Genomic DNA, 14,786 nt, shown 5'->3' with positions numbered 1-14,786 from the left:
AATGTTTTAATATAAATAATGTACATTTATTCGGAAATGTTTTGATAACATCATTATTATGTTTTATGGGAACAAATTTCACAATATTATTCTTCAAAAAAGATACTATGATTTTAAAATAAACATAAATAAATCGATATTTTCTGTGCGTGAAAATGAGGATGTCACATTGAGTTTCAACAGATAAAGGGATAGAGAGAAAAGTGGACCTCATATTTTAATTTATAAAACTTTAAACTTAATAAAAAAAAACATAAAAGGGTATAAGAATTACATTTTAGTTTTTTTCGCTTTTTTTTATCGATCAAAATAAAAAACAAATTAGCTCAAAAAGATCATTCCTACAAAATTCATGGTTTTGAATAAAAACCCAAAAAAAAAATTATAGCAAAGACACTATTTGTGCAGTTTTGTTTTAAAAAAACATTTCTTTCTATATTTTTCCATGTCATTTATTATTATTTTTTTTTTCTGGAAAATTACACTTCATCACATAAGAACCGGGGGAACTAGAACATCAGGTGAAAAACCCTAAATTCCCAAAACCCTTTGCCAGCGCACTCTGTTCTTCTCTTTCTCTGTATCATTCTTGTCTCGAAGCAAAAATGGTTCGAAGCTTGAAAAACCCAAAGAAAGCTAAGCGGAAGAGCAAGGTAGTAATTCCTCATCAATTTAAATTTTCAGTTGTTGGTTTACGTTTTTTTTTTTTTTCGAATTGTCAAATGATTCATTCATCTTGATTCTGTTTATCTTTAATAAAACTGGGTTTTGGGTATACGATTGATTATGCAACCAGGGTTCAAAGAAAGAAGATGGGTCATCCTCATCAAATTCAGTACCTTCAATGCCATCGAAGGTGTGGCAACCCGGTGTTGATGCTTTAGAAGAAGGCGAAGAGCTTCAGTGTGATCCTTCAGCTTATAATTCTCTTCATGCCTTCCACATTGGCTGGCCCTGCTTAAGGTTTGTTCACTACAAAATTGACATTCAATCATTCTTCTTCTTTTACCCTTTTTTCTGTATAAAAAGTTTTTGTTATGTAATTAAACTTTGTTTAACGTGTTGTAGCTTTGACGTCGTACGGGATTCACTAGGACTAGTTCGGACAGAATTTCCACACACTATATATTGCGTCACTGGAACTCAGGTTATAAAACATGTTACAAATTAAATTCAGTTTGCTCATTTCCTTTCTTCGATATCTTACTCCATGATTGCTTTCCCATTGAATCTCATTCTTCTAGGCAAATAATGCTTCCAATTCAATCGGAATATTCAAAATATCAAACATTTCTGGAAAAAGAAGGGAACTAGTACCAACAAAAACATCCAATGCTGATACAGACATGGAAAGTGATAGCAGTGATAGCGATGAAGATGAAATAGAAAATGAAGGACCAAAAGCTCCGGTCTTTCAGGTAACAAATAGCCATTAACTTTTTACATCTTTGATCGTTACTATTTTAATCATTCTATATTTAAATCTACAGGTTCGAAAAGTCTTTCATGAAGGTTGTGTGAATAGAATTCGTGCAATGACACAAAAACCCCATATTTGTGCAACTTGGGGAGATACCGGTCACGTGCAGGTATAATCAGTATCGGTATTAGTAACAATATCAGTAACAGTAACAGTATAATTGTAAAATTTACATGAATGATGATGTGATGCAGATATGGGATTTTGCCTCTCATTTAAATGCATTGGCAGAAGCTGAAAGTAACATTAGCAAGGATGCTTCAACTGTTTCTAATCAAACTCCTTTAGTAAAGTTTACTGGTCACAAAGACGAAGGCTATGCAATTGACTGGAGTGCCCTTGTCCCTGGCAGGCTTGTATCTGGTACAAATTACAATATTATTATTTATGCGATATAAAAATTAAAAAAACTCATAATTTGATTTTGCAATTTTTTTAAAAAGGTGACTGCAAGAATTGCATCCATTTATGGGAGCCTTCATCTGACTCAACATGGAATGTTGATAGTAAACCATTTGTTGGACACACTGGTAGTGTTGAAGATTTGCAGGTAATTTGTTATTTTTACCCTTTTGCCCATTAAGGGTAAAACGTAAAAAAAAAAAAAAAAAGTTGTTTTTACTTTTTAGGCTCTTTTTTATAAAACTTTTCTTGATGCAGTGGAGCCCAACAGAGCCATATGTGTTTGCTTCGTGTTCTGTGGATAAAACAATAGCAATTTGGGATACCCGATTAGGGAAATCACCAGCAGCTTCGATTAAAGCACACAATACAGATGTTAATGTCATTTCATGGAACAGGTTTCCACCTTTTTATTTATTTTTTAATTAATACACGTCATAATTTAGTTACTAATTTTTTTTTTTTTTTTAATTAGGCTTGCTAGTTGTATGTTGGTATCTGGTAGTGATGATGGGACGTTTTCTATTCGCGATCTTAGATTGCTCAAGGTTTGTTTTTATTTATCGTATTAAAATTTAAAACTATGGAAAAATAACAATTTTTTTTTGGTTTATTTCAGGAAGGTGATTCTGTAGTGGCACATTTTGAGTACCACAAACATCCGATTACATCTATCGAGTGGAGTCCACATGAAGCATCTACATTGGCAGTATCATCATCAGATAATCAACTCACGTAAGAAATTTTCATCTTTAATAGTTTTACAAATCACACCCTCATCTTTTGTCAAACTGTCAGAATATGGGACCTTTCTTTAGAGCGAGATGAAGAAGAGGAAGCTGAGTTTAAAGCCAAAACACAAGAGGAAGTACACGCCCCCACAGATTTGCCTCCACAGCTTCTTTTTGTTCATCAGGTAAGTTGCGATTTTGAATGTTGATTTTTTTTGTGATGGGAAAATGTTTTGACTTTTGTTGACTTTTTGGTGAATAGGGTCAGAAAGACTTGAAAGAACTTCATTGGCATACACAGATTCCAGGAATGTTGATTTCTACAGCTGGTGATGGTTTCAATATATTGATGCCTTCAAATATTGAAACTAATCTTCCTCCTGCTAATGCTACTGCATGAAGATTAAAACAAAAAATGTAATCCGAAAGCCATAGATTTTGTTTGAAGAGCATTACATGTGGAGTGTTTTGAAATTTTGAGCCATGTGAAAATGAGTTTGTAACATTATTTATAAATCATAATGAATTTATTCACATAAAAATAACAAAGTAAAATGTGGTAATACCGATAACCGAAAGTGTGATATGCTATAATTAATAAATAAATAAATGAAAGGGTGTTGATAGTTCTTGGAAAGTTGGGTGTAGAATCTTTGAAGTAAAATGTTGTAATAGGAAGAACTGAAATTAGAGTGCTATATATAATTAATGAATTTTTTCATTGTAATTCTTCAAAGAGCTGCTATCGTTTGTAGTACCTATTGGAATTATTTTGAACATACGATTTTGACATTTAAAATTCATACATTTAAATACAATTTGGATTATTAATGAATAATAATATCACAAACCTCATCTAAAGTCTACTTCCTTAAGGACTATAATTCATTGAATAAATTATTTTCCTTGATTTAATTTTTATGCAAGTTGTGTTGAGAGGCCCTTGACTTAATCAAGGATTGAAGGCTATGTATACGTCTAGTTAATTTTTAGTCTAAATCATGCATAAACAGTTGACTAAAAATTTGCTTCAATAATAAATACTTCTAAAAAATTTAACCATAATAATGTTAATTGGTAAATTATAACATTATTTATAGTAATTATAAATTAAAACATCTATCATAAGTTAAACAATATAACAGGTAATTATATGAAATTTACTTGATTGATTTCTATAAGTATTAAAAAAATTGGGTTTCCTTTATAACAAAAGGAATATGAACAAATATTATGCTTTTGGAAACTTGCATTTACTTTGTCAATGCATGCATAGCGAGCTTCTTAGAAGGAAAGGAATTGACAATTATGATCACTTGATTTGTTGAGAAAGTTGGTTCATTCATATTTTCCAACCCAACATAAAATAAATATTTTATTCTCAACTTGTTTTTATTAATTAATTACCCAAGATTACTTTACAAAAATAAATAATGAAAAACCAAATTAGACTTTTCTTTATTGGTTTTATTATATTAAGTTAATCGTAAACTCAAACATCCTAATGATTAAACATTTTTTTGAAGCAGCCAACCATATATTAAATCAGAAACTCTAGCAAGAAGCTGGAGAACAAGAAAAACTCTTACAAATTGTTTAAAGCAATTGCATCTAGCAATTCTAATTAAAAGTATATTTTTAAGTCTATTACTAACCCAAAAGAACCTTTTTATGTCTATTACTAACCCAAAAGAAAGAAAACTCTCTAATTAAATAAAAAGTTATGTCATTTCTCATATTACCACCTTAAAATACTTTTATCATTACGATACCTCCATAAATACCATAATGTAGTGCAAACCACCTCATTATTACACTCTTCTTATTAGCGCTACCTCGAAGACTATCCACTTGATCGAATAAAGTGTTAATGCAAGAAAACGAACTAACTTGAATATCTAACCATCTAAAAACTGCAATCCAAGTTCTAGTCATCATCTTGCATCTAACAAACAGATGATCCATTTGTTCCAATACCACATTGCCCATTCCATTATTAACCTCATCAATTGATCTTTTGATACATTTTTATATTGCCAATGTATGAATAATGTTTGATCTTTGATGAGTTAGAATACTATCTTTTGAAAATGTCAAATAAATTATGAAATGCATCATTAAAAGAACGGCATTATGAACACTTTTTAAAACATTGACCAAACATTTTATTTTTACCTACTTGGTTCTTGTAACCACTCATTATTTTACTCATATATTCTTTGTTATTCTCTTCTCATAAGTGACAAAAAGACTTCATATGTTGTTACGACTTGGCCTAAAGATGCTTTCCAACTCTTTGATTCAAATAAAAGTCAAAACATTTACATCTTGTACTGGTCTTTATCTTCTATTATTTTTGAATTTCACTAATAATTAAGGTTTATTTGATTGTATAAAGTATAATAATAAAAATAAATAAATAAGTTAATACAACAAGTATATATTTCATGGACAAAAATATCCTTTATTGGGAATAACACTAGTATTCAAATGAGAGCATCGGAATATCATATGTGCACTTGAGATATGTTTAGATTTTATTTTAATCGGTCAAGAATTTATACATTTGCCATTTCAAAGTTCTTTATTTTAATGTTATATGTTTGGAAACAATAAAATGTACTATAAATATAAAGCTGTTTATCGTTTTCTCCCGAATTACCATGACATATTCACTTGCACTTTAATATTTTATTAGATAAACTACGTCTTCTAAACTAAAACTCGTGAAGCATCCTTGTGTGTAAGAATGTCACTAGCGATATCCCAACCACCATCGACCCAATCCCTAATCCCATTTAAATACAACACCCATGCTTTCATTCCTCCTTAAACACACCAAATCTATTTCTAAAAATGACCATACTACCCGCACATGTCAAATATGTTCTTCTCATTCTTCTCTCTTTCTACACAACCCTTTCTCACCAAGCCTCATCTCCCCCAAACCCTAGGCTTCAAAAAGCCTATTTTGCCCTCCAAGCATGGAAACATTCGATAAAATCCGACCCTCAAGGCTTCACATCAAATTGGTACGGCTATAACGTGTGTAACTATACCGGGGTCTTCTGTGCGCCTTCTTTAGACGACCCACACGTGACCACAGTCGCTGGTATCGACCTCAACCATGCAAATATCTCTGGGTCTCTCCCAGAAGACGTAGGTTTGCTGACAGATCTCGCACTCTTCCACATCAATTCTAACAGGTTTTGTGGAACAGTGCCAAAATCTTTTAACAAACTAGGTCTTCTTTACGAGCTTGACATCAGTAACAATCGCTTTTCGGGTAATTTCCCATCAGTGGTGCTTTCTCTTTCTTCTCTCAAATTTCTTGACATTCGGTTTAACCAGTTTAAAGGTGATGTTCCTTCCAAATTGTATGACCTTAAACTCGACGCCATTTTCATCAATAACAACTTATTTGACACAAGTTTTCCTAAAAACCTTGGGAATTCTCCTGTTTCGGTGGTGGTTTTTGCTAATAACAACATCAAAGGGAGTTTGCCTTCGAGTATAAAGAATATGGGGGGAACTTTGGACGAGATTATTCTGATGAACGTGGGTTTAAGTGGGTGTTTAACGCCGGATATTGGGTCGTTGAAGAAGTTGACGGTTTTTGATGTGAGTTATAATTCACTGGTGGGGATGTTGCCGGAAAGTATAGGAGAAATGAAGAGTCTGGAGCAGTTAAATGTGGCTCACAACAAGTTCTCCGGCGAGATTCCGTCTAGTATTTGCTCGTTGCCAAGACTGGAGAATTTCACGTACTCAGATAACTATTTTTGCGGCGCGCCCAAAAGTTGTCTCAAGCTGGCGGACAAGGATGATCGACAAAATTGTATCCCGGAGAGGCCCGCACAGCGGCAGGTGGCCGAGTGCAAGGCATTTTATTCTCGTCCGGTGAATTGTCTTGATTGTTCACCACCACCTCCTCCACCACCGCCTACTAAACACTGGCTGCCACCGTCGAAATATTGAATGCAAAGATAAAAATAAAATTTTTTGATTATTCAAAGCATATAGATGAATAAGGAAAGTTTAATTGATTTCGTGTGAGATTTGCTGATGTTGATATATTACCTCTCTTAATTATTTTTACTTTGAGAAATTAAAATTTTAGTTTTTATTAAAATTTAGGTATCAAACGGTTTCTAACTCTATGGTATCCGGTGTTGTCTTCCCTCCTTGAGGTCGAAGGTTCAAGTTTAGTATATAGTTGTCGTTCAATTTTTTTTTTTTTTTTTTTTTTTTTAGGTTTTTACATAAAATTTAATTTTGTATGCATGTTTAATTTAGTTGTAATTAACTACTCTAAAGCTTTTATTTATATTTTCTATTTTCTATTTAATATTTAAGCTTTGATATCAGCTAAATATTTCATACGCAATGTAGCCTAGGCCTGTAAACGAACCAAACGAACATGAACGGGGTTTGTTCATGTTCGTTCGTTTAAGTTAGCCAAACAATTAAACGAGCACGAACAAGTTTCTTGTTCATGTTCATTCGTTTAACAAATTACATTGTTCGTGTCCGTTCGTTTATGTTCATGAACATGCTAAACGAACATAAATGAACAAAGATAAAAAAACATAATTTAACATATATAAACATGTGATATATTAATATAATCAAACACAATTAAACATATATGAATATAAAAGGAAGTTAGGTGAACGAACATAAACAGACGTAAACAAAAACATAAACGAACGAAGGAGACCATTATTCATGTTCGTTCGTTTAACTAAATGAACGAAAATTTGTGTTCATGTTCGTTCATTTATTAAATAAATGAACATAAACGAACTTCCCGTCGAACAGTTCATTGAACGTTCAATTCGTTTACAGCCAAAATGTAGCGAAAAGGTTATTTGATTTACATTAGGTCATCCATAACCAGAGACTTTTTTTATAACTTATATTTCTTCTCTTTTCATATTACATTATTATCGACATGACAACTCAAAAACTCAAAAAACTTTGGAATGTCTCCTCTATAATAGGAAAATTCAACCACTTATGGTAACACAAGTTATACCTTATAATTATTTATTTTTGTATACATCAATATATTTGGACAATTTAAATGAATAAATAGTATACATATTGGGGATTTTGTATCACTAATATTAGTTAAGTGTAGTGAGATTAATTTGTTGATCAATGTTACTTTGATAAATATTAAACAAGTTGGAGTGGTACTGAGTGCACATTTGTTTAAGTTTGTTTTAGTTGAAATATACTGCTATTTATGGGTGAAACCCCTGAACTGACACGGATCCGGTGACAATGCTCTTGGGAGCGGGGTCCAAGGGGTGGCAGCCTCGGGCTAACTTATGATCCAAGTTCTAGACCTAAATTTTAGTTAAGTTGTTTTGTTAAAAATACATCAAAACTCCGAGTTTTAGAAAATAAACTCGGTTTTGTGATCCAAGTTCGAGACCCGATTTTAAGTTAGTTTATTGACTGTTTATGACAATTTATGTGGCAGGTTTTGGATAAGAAATTACATTCTTCTAACTATCACATGACAGTTTTAAGATATGAAGTTAGTTTCCTGTTAAATGATCATTTTCGAAATCAATTCGGTAGACACATTATCATATCTTTTGCATTCTCACTTTTAAGAACAGTAAGTTTTATCCGATTATATATTTTCGAATATACTCTTCAAATCATTTAATCAGAAAGTGTTTCACAACTCTCATTGATCCAAACATTCTATTACCCTAAATTTCTAATAATACAAAATTTATACCAAAAGGCCTTTGGCCAACATAAATGTTTTTTATTGAACAACTAGATGATTATAGTATCAAAGGCTCTAGTAACCCGCTAGAGGAAAAACCAAACAATTACCAATGAAAGACATTTACTTGAATTTTCAACCACCAAATTCAAGGGATAACAATCTTGTCAGGTTGTCTAAAATTTGGTTGTCTTTAATAGAAAAAGATTGTTCAATGTTGGCAATATTATCCACCACTTATGCTAGAGGATTTTCCAGAACCTTTACAATAATTTTATATTGCAGCCCAATAAGACTGATAGGATGACAATTTGTTGCCAAAACCAAACTATCAATTTTGGGTATAAGGGTAATAAAGGAAGAGTTGCAACATGAAGGAATATTAGTTGAATTGTACAAATTAATCTCTTTTATAACCCTTGTAATATTATTTTCAAGAAAAAAAAACCAACATCTTTTAATAAATGCAAGATTGAAACCATACAGGGCATGAGGCTTTGTCACTCCCACATGACCAAACAACATCCTTTATTTATTAACTAGTAGTCATCTGCACCAAGTTCAAACTGTATTCCAACAAAATCTACTTAAAATGAGCACTATAGTTTTGAAAACGAAGTTCTACAAGAAATATCAAAATCAATTTGTTCATACTTTGTTTGCACCAAATATTTTCTGATATTGTATCATGTTTTTTCATACATGTTTAATGTTTTTTTAGTCACCATGACCATTATGCCCTTTCTGTCATGTTTGGTCAATTTATTGTTTTTGTATCTATACTAATACCAACCAATAACAAAGAACTTTCATTAATTTTTTTCTCTCCAATCATACACCAAATGGCATTCTATATGATTATAATTTTCTTTTATTTTTTAAACTGTACAATTAGTAACAAATCTGAAGTATTGTTCGGTAAACTATAAATTTTGATTATTTTATGCATAATGACTATTTTTCCATTTTTGCCATTTTGGTTAATTTAATATTGGTTTTTTTATCCCTCGAAATTTAGACCATTGAAAAAAAAAATATGATGTATAATTTTATCCCTTGAAATTGTCATTTTGACCATATTTGTGAATTTGTCCGTTTTTGTTATCTATATGCATCCATAACCCAAATATCATAAATTTTGTTTGTTTTTATATCTGTAGTCAAGGAACAACATCGAACTTTCATTAGATTATTTCTCTCCAATCATAGAACATTTATTGTACTTAACTATTATATTTTCTTCCTTTTAATATGTCCTAATAGTAAGAAATCGAATTCCCATGGCAAAGTACTTTGTATTTACTTATTAACATCGTTGGTTAATATGAGCATCGTTGTCAATGTACTTTGTTTTTAATCTAATATGTAATAATTGTAATTTTAGGTTTATTTTGAGTTTTTGTAATTGTTTTTAATACCATTTGCTACAATATTATCCTAATAAATCAAAGTCATTTTTTGATACATGTCATGTTCTCCTTGATTTGGACACATGACATTTTCTCAACTTTTTAGAATTTATTGTTTTTCACATGTAATATTCTTATTTGTTCAGAATAAATAAATGCCACATACATACAAAACTTCCTTTCGAAAATTGAGAGAAACCTCATATTAAATGTGGGAGAATCTAAAGTTAACACTCAATGGCTGACCCTCATAATTCGTGTGCTAAGCTTTGTTAGAAGTATTTGTTTAAACTTCAGTTCTGTAACATCCAAAAAATTTACGCCAAATTTAAACGTTTTCAATCATAGATAAAACCAAATAGTAATTGTTTACAAAATGTTTTCAAATCATTATTCATCAGAGTGTCCCAATAATTACATCAAAAGGATGAGGAGCGGTACGTTCACGCCTTCGCCTTGCCATGATCTCCTAAAGTACCTGAAACAATAAACTGAAACTGTAAGCCCAAGGGCTTAGTGAGCTACCCCCAAAATACCAATACCATACCGATAATACCATATTAATAACAGACAATCAACAACATGCATATTAGGCCATCTGCCTTACTGGACCGCCCTGCAGGGCCTATAGTCTATCTGAATCTGTCCTGAGCCTTCAGCATAACTGGACCGCCATGAGGGCCTACAGTCTCCCCGGACCGCTCATAGGGTGTGTTGGCCTTCAACACAAAGCAGGATCGCCTCAACCCAAACAACAAGCAAATAACCATGTGCGTATAACTAGCATATACTGACATATATAAACACATACATATCTATCTCACTGATCATCAATCATAGCAATTTCTCATAACTAGAGCATGGACCTAGCAGGTCACTATCATACCAATCCCTACGGATCATAAGAGCATAACATACTGTCTATTCTGATTCTGATCTAACAGATCATAACCATAGGTAGCATACCATAACAATAACAACTAAAGGGTTGTCCTTGGTGCCTTAGACCCTATTGATATATTGAGGATAACTCACCTTGTAGATGTTGACTTGGTAGAAAAAACTTCAACCCTCGGATCACCGCCCCAAACTTCACCACCTGATACCATAACATAATCATAATCATAAGTTCCCAACCTTTCAAGTTACCCCAACATTCGACTAATCAAACCCTGTTCAAAATCAAAGTCATCATTCAAGGTTAACAATTCATGTTGACCTTAACTCGCTGAGTACCCTCGACTACTCGCCGAGTTCCTTGAAACACTTGTCCACTTGCCGAGTTCCTTGAAACAATCTAGTGACACTTTATTATAATCAATAATAAACACAAAGATACACTTTATTCACATATGAATAAACAAAAAAATGTTTATTAATGCATGAATAAAACAATCATATATAAATACATGAAATTCATATGATCCAAAAAATATAAAATAAAAATAGTATTTTCTCATATATGAATAAAATGAAAATAACAATAAATTAGGATTACAATTATCACACGTTTATTCATATATGAATAAGACAATAATTTATATAAATTTACAGGTTCATATGTAAATACATGATCATCACCGAAATTAAAATAGCATAAGAATTCAATTAGTGATACCTTTAACAAATGAGTTGTCAACATCTTCTTCTTTCACTCTCACACATTGAAGAAAAGAAATCAACATCAATAACATTGGAATTTGATATAATAAACCAATTGAAGTGTAATAAACAACAAAAACAATCTTAGTTTTGATGAAAATATGATAAAATAAAATAGTAGCTGGACAACAACAATATTAATATCGATTAAAAAATTAAAACAAAAAACACAAAAAGAAAAAAAATTGTAAATATAGAAACCCGATCAATTTTGAATCTGTCTCACTTCAGAGCGTACAAACGATCTGCTTGAAAATTAAATCAGTTATGATCAGATGATGCAATCGCAATACATATCTCAAACTCCACAACACATATCCGATGAAGCAATTGCAATACATATGTAGAAGTTCACGATAAATGGACAAAACAACGCAAATTCAATGAATATGTGTAATTGCTAACGAATTATATAAAAAAAGAATCTTGTTAATGAATCTCGATATATCCGATTCAAACGAGATAAATATTATCGAATTCCGATTGAAACGAAAGAAAGAATCCTGATAATGAATTCTGATATAATTTGATTTAATGTCACTGAAGAAATCGAAACCTAAATATAAATAATAAATAAATAGGTCTAAAAAGTGGCAACATTAATACCCTAAATGAAGAAATAATATGTGCGCTTTTAAGATATATATATATATATATATATATATATATATATATATATATATATATATATATATATATATATATATATATATATATATATATATATATATATATATATATAGGGTAAAGTGAATATATACTACATTGTTTTGCATTATATTTCCATTACAATCGTCTAAGGTTCTTAAACTTCAACCCTTAAATTGTTTTACTTCCAATATTTTTAGACATTCACCATTATATTCCTCCTACATTATTTGATTTTTAACGGTAGTATACGAAGCCCATCAGGGGGTTTCCGATAGAAAGACGTCATTTGAAGGAAGATAATGGTGAAAATCCAAAGATTTTGAAAGCAATCAAGTGATGAGGTTGAGTTTTAAGAACTTTGGGTGATTACAATGCAAATATAATACAAAATTACATAGTATGATGTGGTTAGGTACCTAAGCTTATATAAGATTGTTAGGTATATTCACTTTACCCATATATATATATATATATATATATATATATATATATATATATATATATATATATATAACACAAGTGAATGATATTACGTAACATTTGGAAAGTAGAAAGAAAACGAGTAGTTTTATACCTTTAATTAGGTAGGGATCACAAATGTCCACACAAGACAACAAAAATATACGATATGAAACAAATTTTGACACACAACATGATAATAGCACGCAACATTGTGTTCATGTGCAAAAGTCATGTATTTTTAATAGCATAATAATGTTGTTTTATGTTATTTATTTTGGTGTTTGGCATGTTTGAATTATTATTTTTACAAAAACTTACACATGAAATTAGCAAATGGTTAATTGTTATTTTTATCGTGTTATTGTGTTTTTCATTTTTGTCATGTTTTTATTGAGTCGTGTTCATGTTAACAAACAAAAGCTCGATATCGTGTCATGCCCGGGTTAATAAAAAATAATTTATTTCATATCGTTTTAGAAAAACAAAACACGTAACATCTTGTCCGGTTTATCGTTATTAAAATTAAGGCATCAATATTTTATTATGTAACTCATAGGGCATGTTTGGCAAATAACTAAAACTAAGGGGAAGATGGGGATAACCACTAGGGTACACTTTCTTTTGGTAAAGAAGTGTACATATTAGTTATAAAGGGAAAAAATCACCCTGATATTGTTAATTGTTAGGTATACTAGTCGCATTTATTCATCTTATGCCAGTTGACTATTTTCTAATTGTTTTAATTATAATTTTGACTGTATTATTTGTATTTGTGTCTAAGAAGTGTCAAACTGCCTGATTTTATCATTTTATTATTTGGATCCCCTTAGTCGTCAAAGTTAAGTAAAGTCAACGGGTCATGTTAGGCTCCTTCTACTTGACATTATGTTTTCTTTACGTGGGTTCAATGTTTTTCAAAACATGGGCCAATTTCAACTATTGAATGGATTCCTTTAAAAAATAAAAGATAAATAAATAAGAAGAAGAAGAAGGTAGCGTATGTTTGTTATTCCAAAAGTACATTTTAGACTCCTCTTTGTATTTGCCATATTAGTTTTATATCTGTTTAATAAAATTAAGTTGTTGGAAGCTAAAAAGCTAAAAGCTATAAAATTTATTTGTATATAAATGTTTAGTAAAAATAATTAGAAACTTTTAAAACAAGTAAAATTACATCAAATTATTTACCTAAAACACATCACTAATTTAAAATAAAGGGTAATTTGGTCAATTTGCAAAGTTAAAAATGAGTTTTTTTTGTTCAATGTTACTTGAAGTAACTTTTAAATTTAAAATTTTTTTTGTTTTAGTTATAAGTTCCTACTGCCGAACAAGGGTTTTATTTTCAATTTTTTTCTCTTAAAATCTTAAAACTAAAAGTTCATAAAAGCTACATGCCGAACACGAAACACGCACAATATATAACTTCTCATTTTAAAATTACATGATACAAATTTGTTAACAGATAATAAGAATTATATAACCGATAATAAGAATTATATAACTTCTCATTTTAAAAAAAAAAATCAATAATTTTCAAGTTTTATTACATGATACAAATTTGTTAACCGATAATACGAATTATATAACTTCTCATTTAAAAAAAAATCAATAATTTTCTGTCTAAACAAGATAAAAATTAAAACCAAAAGTATAATCTTTCTTAGGCCATTTTAAAAATAATATTAATATTTTTTATTCCTTTGATCCAAGACTTTTTATAAGCTTTTTTGGAAAAGATTCATTTCAAGAGGAGTAAAGAAAAGATGCGACATGTACAGTCAGCCGGAGCTTGGGAAAGTGATTTTCCAAAACATTCATACTTGCCTTATATGTTGTATTGAGTTGTTATATATGTTATACTATGATGTGCACGTTATAAATTAGGCTAAGGATCTACTAAGGGTTGCATGCTAGAGTGTATGCTAGGAGAGGTGCCTTGATGTGTGTGTGTGTGTGTTACGTGAGCTGTTAGAGATGCATGATAGTGTGTAGTGTAACATCCTGATGATAAGGTACTTCTAATTTTAACCCTAAAATTTAATTTTGTTGCATTTTGGTCCCTAAGTTCAAGAAGGTGTGCAAAAAGGGCCCTAGTAGCATTTTCGTAAATAAGCCTTAGGGGAGTATGCGTACATCGTGTACGCGGGGTGTACTTGCCAGATATAGAAATCATAATTTGGGATCAAGAAGAGTGTAACATCCCCCTCTGGCACGTATCACAATATTTTCCGCTTTGG

The 14,786-nt window shown here is 30.8% G+C and overlaps 2 protein-coding genes across 2 annotated transcripts; both read left to right on the top strand.

The window, feature by feature from the left end:
* The first annotated feature begins 506 nt into the window (after nt 1–506).
* Nucleotides 507–3,129, top strand: LOC145032910 (protein HEAT STRESS TOLERANT DWD 1-like). Its single transcript, XM_078981867.1, has 12 exons — nt 507–653; nt 797–963; nt 1,069–1,147; nt 1,245–1,418; nt 1,491–1,589; nt 1,675–1,843; nt 1,924–2,030; nt 2,141–2,280; nt 2,358–2,430; nt 2,502–2,617; nt 2,681–2,798; nt 2,876–3,129. Exons 1-12 carry the CDS (start codon nt 606–608, stop codon nt 3,011–3,013), a joined length of 1,428 nt encoding a protein of 475 aa, XP_078837993.1. The 5' UTR covers nt 507–605; the 3' UTR covers nt 3,014–3,129.
* A 2,292-nt stretch (nt 3,130–5,421) lies between these two features.
* Nucleotides 5,422–6,940, top strand: LOC145032909 (Leucine-rich repeat (LRR) family protein). The gene has a single exon (XM_078981866.1). The coding sequence runs from the start codon at nt 5,470–5,472 to the stop codon at nt 6,589–6,591; it is 1,122 nt and encodes a 373-aa protein (XP_078837992.1). The 5' UTR covers nt 5,422–5,469; the 3' UTR covers nt 6,592–6,940.
* Nucleotides 6,941–14,786: the final 7,846 nt, after the last annotated feature.

This window comes from Lactuca saligna, chromosome 2 (genome assembly GCF_052625555.1).
Source record: "Lactuca saligna cultivar CGN05327 chromosome 2, ASM5262555v1, whole genome shotgun sequence".
In the NCBI taxonomy this organism is placed as follows: Eukaryota; Viridiplantae; Streptophyta; class Magnoliopsida; order Asterales; family Asteraceae; genus Lactuca; species Lactuca saligna.
Note: the sequence above shows the minus strand (reverse complement) of the source record. Positions and strands in the feature narration are given on the sequence as shown.

Bases quoted from the DNA above. Each gene is read 5' to 3' on its own strand.
- LOC145032910 (XM_078981867.1), top strand. From the start codon at position 606: ATGGTTCGAAGCTTGAAAAACCCAAAGAAAGCTAAGCGGAAGAGCAAG. The intron at 654-796 runs GTAGTAATTCCT...TTATGCAACCAG, and splicing joins AAGCTAAGCGGAAGAGCAAG to GGTTCAAAGAAAGAAGATGG. The intron at 1,844-1,923 runs GTACAAATTACA...TTTTTTAAAAAG, and splicing joins CCCTGGCAGGCTTGTATCTG to GTGACTGCAAGAATTGCATC.
- LOC145032909 (XM_078981866.1), top strand. From the start codon at position 5,470: ATGACCATACTACCCGCACATGTCAAATATGTTCTTCTCATTCTTCTC.